Source organism: Lacerta agilis, chromosome 14, assembly GCF_009819535.1.
Source record: "Lacerta agilis isolate rLacAgi1 chromosome 14, rLacAgi1.pri, whole genome shotgun sequence".
Lineage (NCBI taxonomy): Eukaryota > Metazoa > Chordata > Lepidosauria > Squamata > Lacertidae > Lacerta > Lacerta agilis.
This window is the reverse complement of record NC_046325.1, coordinates 36,611,039-36,634,045: the sequence shown is the minus strand read 5'-3', so window position 1 is coordinate 36,634,045 and position 23,007 is coordinate 36,611,039. Positions and strand designations below refer to the sequence as shown.

General features: G+C 43.1%; 2 protein-coding genes across 2 annotated transcripts; both read left to right on the top strand.

The window, feature by feature from the left end:
- Positions 1 to 8,819: 8,819 nt before the first annotated feature.
- On the top strand, positions 8,820 to 10,835 carry LOC117057962 (vomeronasal type-2 receptor 26-like). The gene is made up of 2 exons (XM_033168802.1): positions 8,820 to 9,012; positions 9,940 to 10,835. The coding sequence occupies exons 1-2, from the start codon at positions 8,820 to 8,822 to the stop codon at positions 10,833 to 10,835; spliced, it is 1,089 nt and encodes a 362-aa protein (XP_033024693.1).
- A 6,573-nt stretch (positions 10,836 to 17,408) lies between these two features.
- LOC117057961 (vomeronasal type-2 receptor 26-like) lies at positions 17,409 to 22,662 on the top strand. Its single transcript, XM_033168801.1, has 3 exons — positions 17,409 to 17,453; positions 21,294 to 21,420; positions 21,743 to 22,662. Exons 1-3 carry the CDS (start codon positions 17,409 to 17,411, stop codon positions 22,636 to 22,638), a joined length of 1,068 nt encoding a protein of 355 aa, XP_033024692.1. The 3' UTR covers positions 22,639 to 22,662.
- Positions 22,663 to 23,007: the final 345 nt, after the last annotated feature.

The window sequence follows — 23,007 nt, the reverse complement described above, 5'->3', positions numbered from 1 at the left end:
TATATCTCAGTGCCAGTCTTTTATTTCAGACTACTCTATAGTTAATATTCATATGCTCACCATCATACAATTATTTTTTATCTTTAAAGCCTAGGAATTATCCATGTGCTGAAACTACAAATTGGCACTGCTACAGGTGCCACATAGTACCGATTGATTTCATAGTAGATCCGCCCCTATATAAACCTTCCTATTTTCAAACCAAACCCTTCTGCCTTTCCCTAGTTTGTTTTGGTGTAATAGTCAGTAAGCTAAAAAAGGGAGGTTCATGCAGGAAGGTTTAGAGGAAAGATGATGCATATTCTATGGTCACATGAAGCATTCCTTCTTTAAAAACAGACAGGCTCACTGTTCTTTTCTTATTCTTTGTAGTTTACTTTGTGTGCCCTTTTGTCGTCTCAGCAATTGACAGAGATGGCTCTTCATGAAACATCACAAAACATGTTTTTCCTCCATTCTTCCAATCTTCCTGGCAATAACAGCACCTAGTTATTATCTCATTGGTAATTATCACACTTGCCATCACTGAATCTCCTTTGGATAAGATCCTCATAGATTTCTAGAGAATACTAGTCAAAGTCTAGCATTTAAAAAACCCTTCTGCCATGTTAAACAATGGGGAGGGCAGAGGAAGGGGCAGGATTTCTGCTTTTCACTTGGAGAGTTGTAAGACAGTCTTTTAATCTGTAAATTGGTGGAATGATGTGGCATTTGTGTGAGGGCAAAAGATTATGGTGAGGTTGGTTCTGAAGCTAACAGGCATGTTCTCGGTGGAAGGAAAGGTGTGTGACTAGAAGGAACATTTGCCTCAGTATGCTGGTGATTATTGTGTCCATTCTCTCCTTTCTGCCACGTGTGATGTGCAAACATAACAAACGTTGCACCACCAATCATTCGCTCAGCATTCCACATGAATTCTATCAGCCTGGTGACCTTATAATTGGTGGACTTGCTTCTCATATCTTTGGCTCTTTTGCTAAAGAAGACTTCAGAGAAATCCTTATCTCTCATCAAGTCCATACTTTCTTGTAAGTAGTAATCACGTACATCAAGGAATTATTTGATTCTGATTCCCCAATGCTACGCATGCTTACTCAGAAACAAGCCCCCATGATTTCAGTGGGATCCACACACACCCCAGCAGAGGTAGGAATAAGAGTTAGGTGCAACACGGAGGAGTTAGCTTAGAGGAAGGGAAATGGTATCTGAAACTGCTGGTAAGATTAGATAGCTTGGACTTGCCGATCAATTCTGTTCCCCCGTTTCCTCCCTCCTCTTCACAATTTTCTTCCAGGCAGTGCTTCATTAGAGGAGCAAAGGTTTAGTCTTACTTGTAAATCTGAGCTTCCGATGTGGAAGCCCTTCTTGAAATGAGGGGCTTCTGAGTGCACTGAAGAGCCAAAGAAATAACAGAAAGCAGAGGCCCCAAACAGGTGCAAACACTAGAGTCACTTTCAGATTACTTGTTTGTTCAGCATTCATCCATATTAGACAGTGTTGGCTTTTTAATGAGCACTCATTCTGATTTGTATGTGTGGAGCTTATATGATGTGTGAAGCTTGCATTGTCCCACACTTCACACTGAATTTCCTCATAGGTGTTAGAATCGCAACCCAAAACATTGGCAACCTGGAAGCACCCTCAGAGAAGATATCAACATCCAACAGTTGAAAGCTTCCAGTACCCATCACCTGGCAGGAGGGGAGATATAGGGGATGGGGGAGGTGACAGGATACTCCCCAAAGTGGAAATGGTAAGAATGCACTCATTGACTCCACAGTGTGTTATGGTGAGGGATGGGGAAAGAAATAGAAATTCCGCCTGTTTCTATGCTCTCCACTGCACCATCCTGATTTCAGAGATAAGGGTGCATGTTGGAGATAAAGTGTGGTGCCCTTCACTGGTCTGAACATTAAACCAATCCTGAGAAGAGTTTTGGGTGAGGAATCTTACAAATGTAAACAAATGATGCAAAGTTCTGATGAGGTAAAGAGTGGCAGCCAATTCAGTGGATACTCTTGTAAGAGCAGCCACACTATAGGCAAAGGTTCCCAAAGGACAGCATGTTGGAGAAGAGCTATGAGCCATTCCATGGTCTGACTATTAAACCAAGCCTGAGAAGAGTTTCTGGTGAGGAATCTTAAAAGCTCATCTTACCTTTTAAGGGGGGTTTTTAGAGCCCCATTTGTCCTCCTCCAAGCCAGGCTATGACAAACTCACATGGCACCCCAAGTTGAAAATGTGTCACGGGTCTAGAAATGTTGATTACTATCCTACCTCTCTCTCCTCATTTTGAAACGGATCTGAACCAACAAAAGAGTTCTCTACTAAGATTGATACAAAGCTCTTAAGGAGTAAAGGGGGGCATCCTAAGCAGCAGATAGGATTGGAGGAGCAGCAGCATTATAGCCTAGGAGCAATTTTCCAATGGCTTGCATACCTCTCAGTTATACATCATAAAATTATCCATTGCAGTATTATGCCTAAGAACTATCAGCATATTCTGGCTTTGGTGTTTGCGGTCAAGGAGATCAATGAGAATCCCACAATCTTGCCTAATATCACCTTGGGATTCCACATCTATGACAGTTACACCAATAAAAGGATTACCTACCGGGCCATTCTGGACCTTATTTCCATGCATCCCAGATATGTACCCAACTACAGGTGCGGAATTGAAAAAAATCTGATGGCTGTAATTGGGGGACTTGACTTTGGAACATCCCTTGACATGGTAACCATATTGGGCGTCTACAAAATTCCCCAGGTAAAAAATACTGATTTGGGCACTTCACAGCTCACTTATTATTATCTTTTCTAACCAGTGTTCACCCAGTGTTCGCCATAGCTCAGCACAGGCACCTCTCAGTTGGGCACCATTGCCATTCTATGAGAACAAGAGAGAAGTTCATGGGGAGCTCCAGCACCTCTTTTTCTAGAAAAATAGCACTGGGTTTTAAAAACGCAATTTAATGGTAAGTCACTTTAGGAGGATTTCTATATTTAAAGGATTTAGATATAAAAAATATAAATAGCTAAAATATTTTTTTTTATAAGTTTGCCTTGTACCTGATAGAAAACATTATTGGTGCCTGGTGAGCAATAAATGGGTTGCTGTGACCAAAAGGTTGTCTCTGATGTCACCTTTTACACTTTCCATGAGAAGAAAAGAGAGAGAATTAGCCTCTGGTAGGGCCGTCCCTACCATTGAATCAAGTGAGCAACTGATAGGGGTCACATGTCAGTGGTAGTTGGGACAAGAAACATGACTTTAATTAAGTAGGCTGCAGTTCAGCCATAGAAATGCCAGATGTTTCCAAATCAACCTCTCTCTATCCAGGCAAACAAGAGGTAGCTTTATTACTGTTCAGAGATGCATACTAGCCAAGTACATGAACTGGAGGAGGGTATGGCACAGGATGAGTGAGACATGTGTCCTGGGGGCAAGCTCTGTAGAGAATCCCGAGGGCAGCATAAGGCCCTGGGTGTGAGGTTACTCATCCTCCTACAATCCTACTCTTTTCTTGAGGTTGGAGCTTTATATGCAACACAGCCTCTCCTGGTTTCTATCTCGGGAAATGCAGTTTTTCGGAGAGCTTTTACTATGGCTCGGTTCCAAACAATACCTACAGCATACCTGGCCGGCAGATTTGCCAGAACCCCATTAGAGTATCGCCTGTGCCCTTGCTCCATGAGAACTAAAGAGGACCTTATACATTACCTTATACATTACCTCTTTCATTGTCCTCTTTATTCGAGCTTTAGAGGTGGGATACCCAACTCAATAAGTAACCCTGAAGATCGTGTAAAATTTTAATTAGCTGATGCCAATCCTTAGATTTCTCATGTGGCAGCAGTTTACGCGACAAAGGCCATGAAAGCCAGGGAAAGATTTGTGGTTGACAAGGATAAGGTTCCTTTTTCGTCTCCATAATCTGTCTATAGTGCACCTTTTTATCTGACGAAGGCATTGTTAAGGCTACATGTAATAAAATTTTAAGATTTTTGTGTATATATGTGTGCAAAGGCTTGGTCCTCACAATAAACTTTATTCAGATTCAGATAAGGCCCTGAGTGTAAAGTTACTCCTCCTTCTGCAATGCAGTGCCTATGACTCATTTTTGGAGGTTTGGAGCTATGTATGCTACACATACGTGGGTGGCGCTGTGGTCTAAACCACAGAGCCTAGGGCTTGCCGATCAGAAGGTCGGCGGTTCGAATCCCCACAACGGGGTGAGCTCCTGTTGTTTGGTCCCAGCTTCTGCCCAACTAGCAGTCTGAAAGCACATTAAAGTGCAAGTAGATAAATAGGTACCGCTCTGGCGGGAAGGTACGCTGCTCTGGTTCGCCAGAAGCGGCTTAGTCATGCTGGCCACATGACCCGGAAGCTGTCTGCGGACAAACACTGGCTCCCTCGGCCAGTAAAGCGAGATGAGAGCCACAACCCCAGAGTCGTCCGCGACTGGACCTAATGGTCAGGGGTACCTTTACCTTTTATGCTACACAACCTCTCCTGGTCTCTGTCTCGGGAAGTGCAGTTTTCTCCCCTGACTCTTTTGTCAGAAGAGTCACCACATACACGTTTTGTCTACTATATTCATGAACTAATTTGCACCTCTTCATTTCCTTTTAGCTCAGTTATGGCTCCTTTGCTCCAGAGAACACAGATCAAAGGCGATCCACTCCCTTTTACCGGATGGTGCCCAACGAAGACCACCAGTACACTGGGATCGTTGAGTTACTTCTTCACTTTTCATGGACGTGGGTCGGATTACTTGCTGCCGGTAGTGAGAGTGGAGAGAAGTGTATGCAAGCACTGCAACCTCTGCTTTCCCAGAAACGCATTTGCTTGGCCTTCTTAGAGAGAACTCCCCAAACTAGTTATGAGTATAATAACATTCATTTACTGTATCTCCAAGTGTATCAAGTGATTGTGAAGAGCAAAGCCAGTGCTGTGATTTTCTGCGGGGATTCTGTATCCATACTTGCCGTACAAACAATGTTAGCACAAGGGGAAAATGTGGCTGAGATACCTATGAGGAAAGTGTGGATTCTGACTGCTCAGCTCGATTTCATAGGAACCACTTATCCAACAAGATATGCAAGGGATATGCAAGTCTTCCAAGGTTCCATCTCCTTTACAGTTCATTCAAACGAGGTGCAAAGATTCAGAGCCTTTCTTCAGCTCCAAAACCCCTTTGAGGCAAATGGAGATGGCTTTCTCAAGCAGTTTTGGACCCTGGTCTTTGGCTGTTATCCCCCAAACTCCAACACACTGGAGAAGCTCAGTGCAACCTGCACTGAAGAGGAGAAGCTGGAGGATCTCCCTTCAACTGATTTTGAGATGAGAATGACTGGCCACAGCTACAGTGTCTATAATGCTGTCTATGCCACGGCACATGCTTTACACAACACATTATTGCACAGGTCCAAACAGAGGGCAGCGATGGCAGGAGAGATGCAGGAGCTTCCGAAGCTGCAAGCTTGGCAGGTACTGGTTACCATTTGACTTGGGCAGGGCAAGTGACCTGAAAATTAGTACAGATAACCATACAGCATTTCTCTCATTCAACTTCAATCTCTTCTACCTGTATTATTATTTCCTTTCTTCTGTGCAATAAATGCTCAGTGGGGCTCCTGTGCATTTTCCCTATAGAGAATTTGAGAAATAAATTTGATGGTTTTTCCAAGGGGCAATATATTGGAAGTGACTGTCTAAGTATTGATTTATTTTTACTCGTTCCATTGTGTTACCGCTCTAACTTCCCTTCTGTGTGGCTTCCAGGACCTTTGAAAAACAAGCACTTTGTATTTCATAAAGTTCAGTTCTATTAGCTGTGCAATACTCCTGACAACTGTTCAGAAACCGCTTCAGGTTGACTCTTGTGTGAGACAAAATGACCGCATTGTCAGCATATAATAGAATAGGAACATGAATGGAGGTAAACTTTGGTCAATAGTCATCAAACCCACATAAACTGTGGGGAGGAATGTCATTCAGGAAAAGGTGAAATAAGTAAAGGGCTAAGATGCAGCCCTCTTTCAGCTTCATGTTGGCGATAATTTTTGGAGTTAGCCTGCCTAATGAGGAACAAAATCTGGCAGCTCGTGGAGGTCTATAATTCCCTAAGAATAAAAAGTAACCTTTCATTGATGCTCATTCTAGTTGATTTTTTTTCAGAGTAACTGTCTTGGGATTGAATCAATTGCTCCCTTTAGGTTCAAAAATGCCATATAGAGCTTTGAGTTGGTCTAAAATAGTTTTGCCTGTTTACAGGTCAAAACATTGGCAGAGTTTTAAATACACTTGTGATGTAACAGATCGTATAGATAACTTAGGAAGGTGAAAAATTGGAGAAGTACTGATATTCAGTTGAAAATAGAATTAAAAGGACCCATGGAAGGGATGGGAGGAAGTCAGGAGATTCACAGTGATCTCAATATTTGGATTTTATGTTGTATGTTTATATCTTTGAGAATCAATAAAAAAGATTATAAATAAATAAAATAGTTTTCCCTGAGAAAACCTCACCTGCTCTGGGCCTAGCATTACAAACTAAAGCATTCAAAGTGTAAGCTTAACCCATAGATGTTTAACATATAACTTCCCCACTATAGAGAGAAGGCTTATTGGTTTATAATTAGATGATACAGTATGTTATGGTCTCCCATTTTATATATTGGGCCAGTTATATCTCTCTTCCATGCCTCCACCCATTTGAAGAGGTTAGCCAGCAAAGGGGCCCACCAGCCAGGGTCCAAGTTGAATAATAATAATAATAATAATAATAATAATAATAATAATAATAATAATTTATACCCTGCCCATCTGGCTGGGTTTTCCCAGCCACTCTGGGTGGCTTCCAAGCATAGATTAAAAACACAATACAGCATTAGGCATTAAAAACATTTCTAAACAGGACTGCCTTCAGGTGCCTTTTTGTGTATGTGTGGTTGATTTTGGGTATATTAGGTTCTGTGCTTTCCATGTCAGGTAGTAATGGTTTCATACGGCTATGACCACTACTCCACGTAAGAAGCATGTATATTAAGGTATGATTTTTATTTCTCTTAACAATATAATATTTTTCTGACTATATTTTTATTTTTCTGAATATCATTTCGGACTCTTGTTGATGCCGAGCATTATCCTTTATATGATCCTTTATATGATTGATTGGATGTATATATTCTGTTTTGTTATTCTTTATAGTTATGAACTGAAGAAGATTACACCGAAACAGTGTACTTATCCGGAATGCTGTCTTCGCTGCGTATTATTTGACATTATAAAGAAATTTCACTGCATATTATTTGACATTATAAAGAAACATTTTGCCCTACATTATTTGGTCCACGTGTTGCCTTTTTTTCATATCCAACAATGAATTCAGGGCCTTTGCTGATGAATTTGTTGTGCAAGACGCTTCAGAGTGGAATGGCAAGATGTTATTGAGACTTTTTGGGGCTACTGCATCTGTAATCAAAAACTTCCATCCTGTGGCTTCATCCTGAGCTTTAAAATCCCTGCAATTTAAGGCAGACTCAGCCTCAAATAGAATTCAGTTACATTAGAGCTTTAATTCATTGCCCCTTTGTTTCCCTTTCAACGCAGCTTCATCCCTTTCTTAGGAGTGTCTCGTTTAACAACAGTGCTGGAGAAAAAGTATCTTTTGGTGAAAACAAGGAATTAGAAAATGGATTTGATATTACAAACTTGGTCACTTTCCCAAATAACTCCTACGTGAGAGTCAAGGTTGGGAGGATAGATCTAGAGGCTCCCCCAGGCAAGCAATTTTCCATTGATGAGGACAAAATGGTGTGGCATAGAAGTTTTCTCCAGGTGAGGAATGACAGCAATGTCCATGAGATGTGCGTAAACAAAATATTATTGCATTGCAGATCATGAGTCCAGTGTGTTCCATCTCTTGAAGCACACGTGGAACATGGAATCCTTATTTTACTTTTGTTTTCTTTTAATAGAAGGTTAGGACCTGTTACCAGGTTGGGTTCAGCACTGTTTTGATCAAATCATAATGAGAAACCACTTCCCAGGTATGGCTCAAGTTCTATTGTGTGTACTGCATAATCCCTCCCTCTACCTGGCCAATCCCCTTGGCAACACCTTCCCAGCCAGGATTGGGCGGCTGCTAGTGTAGGTGGAGTCCACAGGTATCCCAACCTGGGAAGGTGAAGCCAAACCAACTGCCAGGAGCTGCCACCGTGATTCAACGGGCCTCCCCACAACCTTGCAACATGCGCACCCCTATTGATGTGGGGAACGCTCATTCTGATCAAATCATAATGAGAAATTTGCATGTTTTCTAGGTCTTTATACTACACCCCTGATTGCTCCTTGTCTTTGGCAGAAAGATATGAAGAAAGCTTCTAAAAGGAGTCACCTGAAGCCTCTTTTCAGTTGGGAAACGTGATAATAACACAATGTTCCAAATCACAGAGAGGCTTCTAAGCATGTTCACACACGTGTGTTAGACTGCTCTTTACACACACCCCCTACTCAGCACAGGAAGATCAGAGGGGGAACAATTACACCAAGGATGTCTAGGGACATTGGGTGCAGAGCTGGTGACACACTCCTCAATTTTGCCACCATGCATTTTTTTCCAGTGCCTAAAGGAAGCTCAAAAGAAGGCCAGTTTAAGCACCTCCCCACTCCCCAATTCTGAATAGTGGTATTTTTCACCCTGAGTTGGTTCCAAGGAGATCATTTGCACCTCTTAGTCAACGCTAAAATCCCACTGGGCATACAATACTGAGAATGCTTGGAATGTCATGCATTCCTAATTGCAGTTGAGATAATGGGAGCCAAAGATCCTATACATCTATATGTGCTAAACTGTTCATATGCTTATTCAAATGGGCAGGTTCCACCGCATTCTGTGTGTAGCCCAAATTGCCGTCCTGGAACCAGAAAGAAAAAGAAGGAGGGGGAGAAATTCTGCTGCTATGATTGTGCTCCATGTCCCCAAGGAAGGATTGCTTCCCAGAAGGGTGAGAAACACAGCTCTCTCTCTCTCTCTCTCTCTCTCTCTCTCTCTCTCTCTCTCTCTCATAATAATAATAATAATAATAATTTATTATTTGCACCCCGTCCATCTGGCTGGGTCTCCCCAGCCACTCTGGGTGGCTTCCAACAAATATTAAAATACATTAAAATATCACAGATTAAAAACTTCCCTAAACAGGGCTGCCTTCAAGTATTTTCTGAATGTCAGGTAGTTGTTTATCTCCTTGACCTCTGATCATAGCTGTAAACTCCCTTCCCCCCCTTTTAAGGGAAATTCCCTTATTTCGAATAGTATTCCTCGCAAGTAAAGGGAAAAGTTGACAGCTATCCATCTGATGGGAGGGCGTTCCACAGGGCGAGCGCCACTACCGAGAAGGCCCTCTGCCTGGTTCCCTGTAGCTTTGCTTTTCGCAGTGAGGAAACCGCCAGAAGGCCCTCAGAGCTGGACCTCAGTGTCCGGGCTGAACAATGGGGGTGGAGACGCTCCTTCAGGTATACAGGACCGAGGTCGTTTAGGGCTTTAAAGGTCAGCACAAACACTTTGAATTGTGCTCGAAAATGTACAGGGAGCCAATGTAGATCTCTCAGGACTGGTGTTATGTGGTGTTCTCTCTCTCTCTCTCTCTCTCTCACACACACACACACACACACACATACACACACACTACAGTGGCCAGGCCATCACGATCCAAATAACTCCACAGTTGACGTACCTGATGAAGATGGTAAGAGGCACCAGTAGCTACACATGCTAGTTGGCTTGGGGTTCAAACACATTGCATTGTATCTAGTTGGTTGGAAAATACCTAAGATATTTCCAATTTCATCCTAAGAGGTCCATATTGGAAGAATTTGTAGTTGTTGTTTAAGACATGATGAGTCTGCATCTAATCTTTCCTTTTTTACCTCAGACATGAATGACTGTATTGGATGCTCAGATGATCACTATCCAAACAAGGACCAAACTAAATGCACTCCAAAGACAATAAGCTTCCTGACTTTTGGAGAACCACTTGGGATGTCCATAGCATTTCTCTCTCTCCTTTTCTTTCTGCTCACACTTTTGGTCCTAGTAATCTTTGCTAAGCATCGAGACACACCACTCGTCAGGGCCAACAATCGAGATCTGACCTACACTCTCCTCACGTCTCTCCTCCTTTGCTTTCTCTGCCCCTTCATCTTCCTCAGTCCTCCAGAAACAGCGACTTGCCTTCTCCGACAAACGACTTTTGGTGTCGTTTTCACTGTGACCGTTTCTTGTGTGTTGGCTAAAACCATCACCGTTGTTCTGGCCTTTGTGGCCACCAAACCAGGATCCAGAATGAGGAAATGGGTGGGGAAAAGACTGGCAAGCGCCATTGTGTTGACTTGTACTATTATCCAAGCTGGTATTTGCACTGTGTGGCTGGGAACCTCTTCCCCATTTCCCCATTTTGACAAGCATTATGTGAAGGGAGAAATCATTCTAGAATGCAATGAAGGATCAGCTGCAATGTTTTTCTGTGCCTTGGGCTACATGGGCTTCCTGGCCATTGTCAGCTTTGCTGTAGCATTTTTAGCCAGGAAACTGCCTGACAGGTTTAATGAAGCCAAATTTATCACCTTCAGCATGTTGTTGTTTTGTAGTGTTTGGATCTCCTTTGTTCCAGTCTACCTGAGCACCAAGGGGAAACACATGGTGGCTGTGGAGATCTTCTCTATCTTGGCTTCCAGCGCTGGGATATTGTGTTCCATCTTTGGCCCCAAATGCTACATTATTATGCTTAGTCCTGACCAGAACATCAGAGAGCGATTAATTAGAAACTGAATGAGAGTGAAAAATAATAATTTTACAGGTTTGGCATTTAAAAGCAACCAACCTCTTTGTGTTCCCTTTTTGGTGGTGCTCCAGCTCTGTTGCTTAATGGATGATACTTCACAAATGGTACCGGAACATTCATTTCCTATCACAGAACACCTCAGGTTGTACTCTTACAATTACTTGGGAATCATCTCCATTGAAATTAATGAAATTCACTATGTGTATATAGGATTACAGTTAAAAAAATATATTCTAGTATGCATTAAGGAAGCAATCACATACAAAAGAAGATAGCATAAAGCAAGTCCAGATGCAAGCCCAATTCAGCAGCAGCACTATTGTGGCCTGAACTGGTTAAGCTTGGCAAACAGAGAACAAACCTTTAAAGTAGTGTTGGAGTTATAACATCCTATTTGACAGCTTATTTTACTCCACTTTGCCAAGTTACATAATGAAATGGACAGGACATTTATTTACTTATTTAGCCTTTGTCCCTCCACTCTGGTCTTATTCCTGGACCTGCTCTTGGAATGCCCCCCCTTCCAGGTTTCATACTGGCTTAAAATTATTGGACATGGCTCAGCTGGCTGGGTTCTGGCTGAGGAAGGATGGGGGAAATTTGCCAGCATATCTCTAACTCAGCTGATGATGAGAGAGTTACACTAGCATAGCTTGGCTGCAGCAGGAATATCCCAGCTCAGCAAGAGACCCACTAGACCATGGGTAGGCAAACTAAGGCGTGGGGGCCGGATCCGGCCCAATCGCCTTCTAAATCTGGCCCGCGGACAGTCTGGGAATCAGCGTGTTTTTACATGAGTAGAATGTGTGCTTTTATTTAAAATGCATCTCTGGATTATTTGTGGGGCATAAGAATTCATTCATATATTTTTTGTCAAAATATAGTCTGGCCCCCCACAAGGTCTGAGGGACAGTGGACTGGCCCCCTGCTGAAAAGGTTTGCTGACCCCTGCACTAGACAGTGGTGTAGCATGGGGTGTGTGTGTCAGGGGGCTGTTGACCCAGGTGCACAATCGGGGGGTGGGGGAGCAAAATAAGCACCAACTGCAGAGATCCCCATTGCACCTTGTCTGGCTCCAGCAGCTATATATACCATGGAATGGACATTGCTAATGCAAATATGAAATTTGGCTATGTGACCATGTGGTGTAGTGGCTAGAGACTATTGCACATAGAACAAGAAGACATGTGTTCATATCCTTGCTAAAAGGGCCACAACCAATACGATGTAATAGAACAAAAAAACCAAGTCAATGGCTATACAAAAATGTGTTCCAGTAGTTCGAAATATTATAGGATAGTTCTAAATGCATCTTTGTTAGGAACGTTCTTGCACACAAATATTTGCTGACAGCACAGTGTGCTACCTAAAACCTGGCAAGAGGAGATTTTAATGGATGTGAAATTCACAACTGTTTGTTCTATTTCCCAAACCTTTGCTCAGCCATGAAAGGATGGTCCGGGGAAGGCCACTATGACAGCACAAAGACATATGTGTGAACTTGAATGGATGCGGGGCAGGGGGTGGGTGAAACACACACACACACACACACACACACACACACACACACACGTCTGTGTTCCGTTGCTGTCAGTGCTCTATTCCTATTTCCAACCCTGTAAACGTTGTGTAATCTGCCCTCATGGTGCACCATGACCTTAGACCCAAGATCTTGCCAGTCACACCTCTTTGGGGGACACCTTAAAACTTCTATGTACAGGAGCATGTGTGATTGAAGAGGCAGGTTAACAATCTACTGTACAAATATTAGTTCTCAATGGGGATGGAGGAGAAATTCAATTCAGTTTGCATTTGAAGCTGAATCTATCAAATTGGTGCTCTCCAAAACAGTAAGAGAACTGAAACACAGCCATCATTATCTGTATGGAAGAAACTGATTGAACAGACTGACACAGTCCCCACTGCTCACTTGAAAGCATCCAAGGCTATCTTCTCAATGAAAGCCCAGTGGTGGACCTACATTTCTGTGGCCCTGAAGCTTTAACTGTAATGGGGGCCCCTTTGCAACCAGCAACGAGGTCAGGGTAACCACTGTTGTCAGCTTCAATGGGGTTGTTCCAACACATCTGTGCTACTGACTGTCAAACTTTGGGATTTTTGAAATACACACAATAAAAAATTAATCCATTTGAGTTGTGTGACTCAGATTTGGTCTACTAGACCCAAATATTTTAAGCAATGTGAACAAAGTGCTAAAGTTGCTTTTGGGGCCCCTATGGGATTAGGGGCCCTGAAGCCTAAGCTTCATTCATTTCATAGTAGATCCGCCCCTGTATAAACCTTCCTACTTTCAAACCGAACCCTTCTGCCTTCCCCACTTTGTTTTGGTGTAATAGTCAGTAAGCTAAAAAAGGAAGCTTCATGCAGGAAGGTTTAGAGGACAGATGATGCATATTCTGTGGTCACATGAAGCATTCCTTCTTTGAAAACAGACAGGCTCACTGTTCTTTTCTTATTCTTTGTAGTTTACTTTGTGTGCCCTTTTGTCGTCTCAGGAAATGACAGAGATGGCTCTTAATGAAACATCACAAAACATGTTTTTCCTCCATTCGTCCAATCTTCCTGGCAATAACAGCACCTAGTTATTATCTCATTGGTAATTATCACACTTGCCATCACTGAATCTCCTTTGGATAAGATCCTCATAGATTTCTAGAGAATACTAGTCAAAGTCTAGTATTTAAAAAACCCTTCTGCCATGTTAAACAATGGGGAGGGCAGAGGAAGGGGCAGGATTTCCGCTTTTCACTTGGAGAGTTGTAAGACAGTCTTTTAATCTGTGAATTGGTGGAATGATGTGGCATTTGTGTGAGGGCAAAAGATTATGGTGAGGTTGGTTCTGAAGCTAACAGGCATGTTCTCGGTGGAAGGAAAGGTGTGTGACTAGAAGGAACATTTGCCTCAGTATGCTGGTGATTATTGTGTCCGTTCTCTCCTTTCTGCCACGTGTGATGTGCAAACATAACAAACGTTGCACCACCAATCATTCGCTCAGCATTCCACATGAATTCTATCAGCCTGGTGACCTTATAATTGGTGGACTTGCTTCGCATATCTTTGGCTCTTTTGCTAAAGAAGTCTTCAGAGAAATTGTTATCACCCATCAAGTCCGTACTGCCTTGTAAGTAGTAATTAAATACACATCAAGAATCATTTGATTCTGATTCCCCAATGCTAACCACGCTTACTCAGAAACAAGCCCCCATGATTTCAGTGGGATTTATTTTCCCAAGCGAAGGCAAGGAATAAGAGTTAGGTGCAAAACCGAGGAGTTAGCTTAGAGGAAGGGAAATGGTGATCTCAAACTGCTGGTAAGGTGAGACAGCCTCGTCTTGGTGTTCCCCGTCTCCTCCCTCCTCTTCACAATTTTTTTCCAGGCAGTGTTTACTTAAGATCGGCCAAGGTTTAGTCTTACTCAGGAATCTGACCTTCTAATGTGGGACCCCTTCCTGCTGTTGGAGACTAGAATCACTTTCAGATGACATGTTTATTTACCATTCATCCAGATTAACTTGCATGGAAATTAGACTGTGTCGACTTTTTATTAATGGGGTAATGGGTGGCAACCAATTCAGTAGAAACTCTTTTAAGAGCAGCTGCACTAAAGAAGAGGAATAGGTTACCAAGGGATAGCATGTTGAAGAAGAGCTATGAGCCGTTCCCTGGTCTGAATATTAAACCAAGCCTGAGAAGAGTTTCTGGTGAGGAATCTTAAAAGCTCATCTTACCTTTTAAGGAGGGTTTGTAGAGCCCCATTTGTTCTCCTCCAAGCCAGGCTGTGACAAACTCACATGGCACCCCAAGTTGAAAATGTGTCACGGGTCTAGAAATGTTGATTACTATCCTACCTCTCTCTCCTCATTTTGAAACGGATCTGAACCAACAAAAGAGTTCTCTACTAAGATTGATACAAAGCTCTTAAGGAGTAAAGGGGGGCATCCTAAGCAGCAGATAGGATTGGAGGAGCAGCAGCATTATAGCCCAGGAGCAATTTTCCAATGGCTTGCATACCTCTCAGTTATACATCATAAAATTATCCATTTCAGTATTGTGCCTAAGAACTATCAGCATATTCTGGCTTTGGTGTTTGCGGTCAAGGAGATCAATGAGAATCCCACAATCTTGCCTAATATCACCTTGGGATTCCACATCTATGACAGTTACATCAATAAAAGGATGAACTACCGGGCCATTCTGGACCTTATTTCCATGCATACATATACATATCTATATGTACCCAACTACAGGTGCGGAATTGAAAAAAAACTGATGGCTGTAATTGGGGGACTTGACTTTGGAACATCCCTTGACATGGCAACCATACTGGGCGTCTACAAAATTCCCGAGGTAAAAAATACTGATTTGGGCACTTCACAGCTCACTTATTATTATCTTTTCTAACCAGCAAGGTCTCTTGTACAACAGGGAGAGAGAAAGATGTGACTGAGCATTGTATCATCAACTGACGTGTGGGAAATGTTCCAGGAGGGAGTGGAAAGTGGGCAATACTTCTGTGGGAAGGATAATGTTGACTTCTTAGTATGTTTAAATAGGTTTTGAAATATGAAGTGTAATGCTAAGTCACATTAGAAGGATTTCTATAATTAAAGGGATGAGGTATAAATAATATTAATAGCTAAAATAAAATTTTAGAAGCCAAATAAAATGAGTTGGCCCTGTATCTGAAAGAAAACATTATTGGTGCCTGTTGAGCAATAAATGGGCTGCTGTGACCAAAAGGTCCTCTGTGATGTCACCATTTACATCTTCCATAGGGAGGAAAGAGAGAGGATAGCCTCTGCCAGGGTCGTCCCTACCATTGTATCAAGTGAACAACCATATCAGACTGTTCTTCTTAAGTCACTGCTAAGAACTGGGTTCCCACATGTGTAAGCTTTTAGGGGGCACATGTCTGTGGTCGTTGGGGCAAGAGACATGACTCTAGTTCTGTAGGCTACTGTTCAGTCATGCAAATGGCAGATGTTTCCAAATCAGCCTTTCTCTATCCAGGCAAGTCAGAGGCTGTATTACTGTTCAGAAGCACATACTAGCCAAGAACTAGAGGAGGGTATGGCACAGGATGAAAGGGACATGTGTCCTGGGGGTGAGCTGCAGCTCTGTAGAGAATCCCAAGGGCCAGATAAGGCAAGGAGTGTAAAGTTACTCCTCCATCTACAGTGCAGTGCCTATGACTCTTTTTTGGAGATTTAGAGCAATGTATGCTACACAAACGTGGGTGGCACTGTGGTCTAAACCACAGAGCCAAGGGCTTGCCAATCAGAAGGTTGGCGGTTCAAATCCCAGCAACGGGGTGAGCTCCCATTGTTCGGTACCAGCTTCTGCCCAACCAGCAGTTCGAAAGCACATTAAAGTGCAAGTAGATAAATAGGTATCACTCCGGCGGGAAGGTAAACGGTGTTTCCGTGCACTGCTCTGGTTCGCCAGAAGCGGCTTTGTTATGCTGGCCACATGACCCGGAAGCTGTCTGTGGACAAACGCTGGCTCCCTCGGCCAGTAAAGCGAGATGAGAGCCACAACCCCAGAGTCGTCCGCGACTGGACCTAATGGTCAGGGGTACCTTTACCTTTTATGCTACACAACCTCTCCTGGTCTCTGTCTCGGGAAGTGCAGTTTTCTCCCCTGACTCTTTTGTCAGAAGAGTCACCACATACACGTTTTGTCTACTATATTCATGAACTAATTTGCACCTCTTCATTTCCTTTTAGCTCAGTTATGGCTCCTTTGCTCCAGAGAACACAGATCAAAGGCGATCCACTCCCTTTTACCGGATGGTGCCCAACGAAGACCACCAGTACACTGGGATCGTTGAGTTACTTCTTCACTTTTCATGGACGTGGGTCGGATTACTTGCTGCCGGTAGTGAGAGTGGAGAGAAGTGTATGCAAGCACTGCAACCTCTGCTTTCCCAGAAACGCATTTGCTTGGCCTTCTTAGAGAGAACTCCCCAAACTAGTTATGAGTATAATAACATTCATTTACTGTATCTCCAAGTGTATCAAGTGATTGTGAAGAGCAAAGCCAGTGCTGTGATTTTCTGCGGGAATTCTGCATCCATACTTGCCTTACAATCAATGTTAGCACAATGGGAAGGGGAAAATGTGGCTGAGACACCTATGCGGAAAGTGTGGATTCTGACTGCTCAGCTCGATTTCATAGGAATCACTTATCCAATAAGATGGGACATGCAAGTCTTCCAAGGTTCCATCTCCTTTACAATTCATTCAAATGAGGTGCAAAGATTCAGAGCCTTTCTTCAGCTCCAAAACCCCTTTGAGGCAAATGGAGATGGCTTTCTCAAGCAGTTTTGGACCCTGGTCTTTGGCTGTTATCCCCCAAACTCCAACACACTGGAGAAGCTCAGTGGAACCTGCACTGGAGAGGAGAAGCTGGAGGATCTCCCTTCAACTGATTTTGAGATGAGCATGACTGGCCACAGCTACAGTGTCTATAATGCTGTCTATGCCACAGCACATGCTTTACATAAGACATTCTTGCACAGGTCCAAACAGAGGGCAGCGATGGAAGGAGAGATGCAGGAGCTTCGGAAGTTGCAAGCTTGGCAGGTACTGGCTACCATTTGACATGGGCAGGAACTTGACATCTAGGGGTACGTACTACAGTGCCCTGAAAATTAGTACTGATAACCACACAGATGCTTTCCTTTGCTTTAGCTGGCCTATAAGAGTTTTTATTTCGTCAGGTGAGACCAGGGGACACTCAGGGGCATCAACAGGCACAGAATGGCAAGACACCAGCTCATCAAGATTATCCTCATGCAAAACACTTGCACAGTAATGATTGCAACTACTAAGCAAAATGAGTAGAGTGGGGAGGACTTTGGTGTTGAGTCCCCCAGAGACCAAGAGCCAGAATTTCCTTTATTTTAAGGGTTATTTAATATCTGCACTGAGTATGAAGGGACAAAGCGAATTTGTTTTTTTTTTAAATAAGAATTTTATTGGTTTTCACATAATAAAAAACAAGACAATACAACAATACAACAAACAGATAAAACAACACATACAACAATCAAAACAAAATAAAGGACAAATAAAAATCACCACTGAAACACCAATATTTCTTTTTCTTACTTAGAAAAAAAAGAAATTTCTTGTTTGAATCTAACGGGGTGACTTCCCCCGTTTTCTCTCCTTTGTTTCCAATTCTAATTTACTTTAATAACTTCTTATCTCTAATATTTAAAATCATCCAAAATATCATCCAAACTTCTTAATATTCATTTTTTACTTCATAGCATAACTTATTACTTCTTAACTCCAATCTTACATCTTATTTTACTTAAACTGCTGCTAATAAACATTTCACATATCTCTTCACTAGTTCAAAATCTTAAACTCTTAGCACACTGACTTCAGGGTACCATGGTGAGCCATCCTACTTATATTTTAAATATTCTCACCCTATCCCTCTTCTAACCATTTTCCTTCGCCATCTCGGGATCGCCCCCCAGACATTTCTCCATCTTTTTACCACAACATTGTCCAGAATGTCCTCTTTTTCTTTACCAAAGGTCCAGACGCAGTCCATAAACATCCTTGCAGGGAGCTCCAGGGAACTCAAATCATCATCTTCCAGCATCTCCATTTTAGAATTCCAGTCATCTTCTAGTTGTAGTTTCACAAATCTTTTTCCCATCATTCCTGGGCTCTCACCCCAGAAATTGGATATAAATTGTATTCCAACCCTGGGTCTCTCACACGAACAGGGTTTTTCATCTTCTCGGAGTTGCGCAGTCACTGTACTTTGTTTCTCAAAAACTTCCTCAAGTTCCCTAGCAAGGTTTTTTTCCAGTTTACCAAAGTTCTCAAGAGTCTTTCCTGTAGCATATAACTTTTCCTCGACATCCTGGTTCAACAAAATTAGCTTCTGGTTTAACAGTTCTAACTTCAAAAGAATAATCCTTTGTTCATGGGTCAGTCCCGGGTCTAACGCCAGTTTGAAAACGAAACCAAGCATGGTAGAAGTAGGCAGAGGGTATCAAGTTTCAGTACTTTTCCATCTTCAACCATATATTTTAGCCGCCATTTTCCCCCGGGTCAGGGTGGGAAGATTGCAATCCAACAATTTCCAGAAGAGATATTTCCAATCACTTAATTCCCCTAAAAGAGGTTCAGCCAGTCTCACTTGTCAAAAGCTCTGTAGAAACTTTGTATCCGCTACTGCAGCAGCAGCTAACAACAATGTTATCTTCTTCATTCAACAAAGGGAGGAACGGGCTTCCTTTTTCACGTTCCTCCCGGAATGCCAAATATCATAAATTTTGAGTCCAATTAGCTTCGTACTCACGGCCTCCAGGTTCCTTCTTTTTTTTCTCCGGATTAGGTAGAACGACGCGCTCAGTACGGCGGCAGCCGCCGCTTCACCAGCCCGGTTGGGGCATGCCTCCAAAGCCCGGCGCTGTTGTCCCTTCACTCCCGCGCCCCTTTTACAAGGGTAACGGGAGAAGGGTTCTGCGCCATAATGGGCTGGCTGGAGTGCCCGTGCCGCGGGACGCTTGACCCACAGTTTAGCGGAGCCCCGCTGTGCGGTAGCGGGGCTCCTACCCCCGGGCTGGCCTGGGTCGTTTCGCTGCCGAAACGACCCACGACTGCCCGCAATGGCGTCCTCGCCGGAAGTCGGGACAGAGCGAATTTGATCCCTAAACAAATTAGACAGTCTTCCAAAAAGGGATGCTCTCATTGAATTTGCAAATAGGCAATTTTTGCATGGTTGTCAGCCCCTTTAGTAAAATTCATTCATTTTTTGTTCACCCTGGTGGGAAAGGCCTCATTTGGCCTCTTGCTCGAAGGACTTTCAAAGCCTTTGAAGGGTGCTTACAGCTGGGATGGAAGCTAGATTGCTTGCAGGCTTATCAGGGACTGTGAGGACAATCTTGCAGCCCCTTAATTGCATGCAAATATTATTGATCTCTCTGGTTAAAGAGTCCAGTCTAGAGTGCAACAATTAGAGGTCTCTACAGATCAAGTCCACTGCTTTTTTAAAGCATCACAAACCGGTTAAACCTTCATCTGATGTTTTATCTGTGACCTCACACATAAGTAAGGATGCATTACCCGAATCTTCATCTACAGCTGTGACAGTATCTTCAGAGAGAGGGGACAAAGGGTGAGATCCCATCTCCACATTGCCCATGGTGTCTGCCAGAACAATAAACCCATGACAGACAGGAATTTGAAAAGGGCAGATATTAGAAACAGCAGAAGTCCAGCACTGAGTTCCACTACTCCATTTAACACCCTTCTTCCTCTCATATTTTGCTTTTGTTCTCTCTCCATTTCACTCTTTCCGATCTAGCCTCGAAGAAGTTCACATCAGAATTTTCTGGCTCTAGTTAAAATTTCTGGCTCTAGTTAAAATACTCTGCCCCAAACTGAGTTCAGTAGGAGTGACATTAGGGCTTTAATTCATTGTTTTCCTTTCATTGCAGCTTCACCCCTTTCTTAGGAGTGTCTCGTTTAACAACAGTGCTGGAGAAAAAATATCTTTCGGTGAAAACAGGGAATTAAAAACTGGATTTGATATTACGAACTTGGTCACTTTCCCAAATAACTCCTACGTGAGAGTCAAGGTTGGAAGGATAGATCTAGAGGCTCCCCCAGGCAAGCAATTTTCCATTGATGAGGACAAAATGGTGTGGCATAGAAGTTTTCTCCAGGTGAGAAATGAGAGCAATGTCCATGAGATGTGTGTAAACAAAATATCATTGCATTGAAGATCATGAGTACAGTGTGTGCCATCTCTTGAAGCACATGTGGAACATGGAATCCTTATTTTACTTTTGTTTGATCAAATCATAATGAGAAATTTGCATGTTTTCTAGGTCTTTATACTACACCCCTGATTGCTCCTTGTCTTTGGCAGGAAGATATGAAGAAAGCTTCTAAAAGAAGTCACCTGAAGCCTCTTTTCAGTTGGGAAACATGATAATAACACAATGTTCCAAATCACAGAGAGGCTTGTAAGCATGTTCACACACGTGTGTTAAACTGCTCCTCACACACACACCCTACTCAGCACAGGAAGATCAGAGGGGGAACAATTACACCAAGGATGTCTAGGGACATTGGGTGCAGAGCTGGTGAATATTCACCCACTCCTCAATTTGAGCCACCGTGCATTTTTTTCCAGTGCCTGAAGGAGGCTCCAAAGAAAGCCAGTTTATGCACCTCCTCACTCCCCAATTGTGAATAGTGGTATTTTTCATCCTGAGTTGGTTCCAGGATCATTTGCACCTCTTAGTCAACGCTAAAATCCCACTGGGCATACAATACTGAGAATGCTTGGAATGTCATGCATTCCTAATTGTAGTTGAGATAATGGGAGCCAAAGATCCTATACATCTATATGTGCTAAACTGTTCATATGCTTATTCAAATGGGCAGGTTCCACCGCATTCTGTGTGTAGCCCAAATTGCCGTCCTGGAACCAGAAAGAAAAAGAAGGAGGGGGAGAAATTCTGCTGCTATGATTGTGCTCCATGTCCCCAAGGAAGGATTGCTTCCCAGAAGGGTGAGAAACACAACTCTCTCTCTCTCTCTCTCTCTCTCTCTCTCTCTCTTTCACACACACACACACACACACACACTACAGTGGCCAGGCCATCACGATCCAAATAACTCCACAGTTGACATACCTGATGAAGATGGTAAGAGGCACCAGTAGCTACACATGCTAGTTGGCTTGGAGTTCAAACACATTGCATTGTATCTGGTTTGTTGGGAAATACCTAAGATATTTCCAATTTCATCCTAAGAGGTCCATATTGGAGGAATTTGTAGTTGTTCTTTAAGACATGATGAGTCTGCATCTAATCTTTTCTTTTTTACCTCAGACATGAATGACTGTATTGGATGCTCAGAAGATCACTATCCAAACAAGGACCAAACACAATGCATTCCAAAGACAATAAGCTTCCTGACTTTTGGAGCACCACTTGGGATGTGCATAGCATTTCTCTCTCTCCTTTTCTTTCTGCTCACACTTTTGGTCCTAGTAATCTTTGCTAAGCATCGGGACACACCACTCGTCAGGGCCAACAATCGAGATCTGACCTACACTCTGCTCACGTCTCTCCTCCTTTGCTTTCTCTGCCCCTTCATCTTCCTCAGTCCTCCAGACACAGTGACTTGCCTTCTCCGACAAATGACTTTTGGTGTCGTTTTCACTGTGACCGTTTCTTGTGTGTTGGCTAAAACCATCACTGTTGTTCTGGCCTTTGTGGCCACCAAACCAGGATCCAGAATGAGGAAATGGGTGGGGAAAAGACTGGCAAGCGCCATTGTGTTGACTTGTACTATTATCCAAACTGGTATTTGCACTGTGTGGCTGGGAACCTCTCCCCCATTTCCTGATTTTGACAAGCATTATGTGATGGGAGAAATCATTCTGGAATGCAATGAAGGATCAGCTGCCATGTTTTACTGTGTCTTGGGCTACATGGGCTTCCTGGCCATTGTCAGCTTTGTTGTAGCATTTTCAGCCAGGAAACTGCCTGACAGTTTTAATGAAGCCAAATTTATCACCTTCAGCATGTTGTTGTTTTGTAGTGTTTGGATCTCCTTTGTTCCAGTCTACCTGAGCACCAAGGGAAAACACATGGTGGCTGTGGAGATCTTCTCTATCTTGGCCTCCACTGCTGGCTTAATGGGTTCCATCTTTGCCCCCAAATGCTACATTATTATGCTGAGGCCCGACCTGAACATCAGAGAGCAATTAATGAGAAACTGAATTAGAGAAAAACATAATTTTAGAGGCGGGGCATTTAAAACCAACCAACCCATTTTCTTCCCTTTCTTGATTGTTCCCCAGGTTTGTTTTGTCTTGGTTGATACTTCACAAATGGTACCGGAACATTGATGTCCTTTCACAGACCATCTCAGGCTACAGTCTTACAATTAATTGGCAATAATATCTGCGGGGATTCGGTGCTGGAGCTTCCCGTGCGTGAGTCTAGGCCACCCACGCACGAGATACCAGTTGCTGGGGATTTACGGCCAGCGTTCCGCGTGCGTATTGGCACGGGCGCCGGCCAAGCCTCAATATCTGAAGGTGCGTGAGTAAGTCGGAAATGAATGGATGCCTCGAAAATGAATGGAT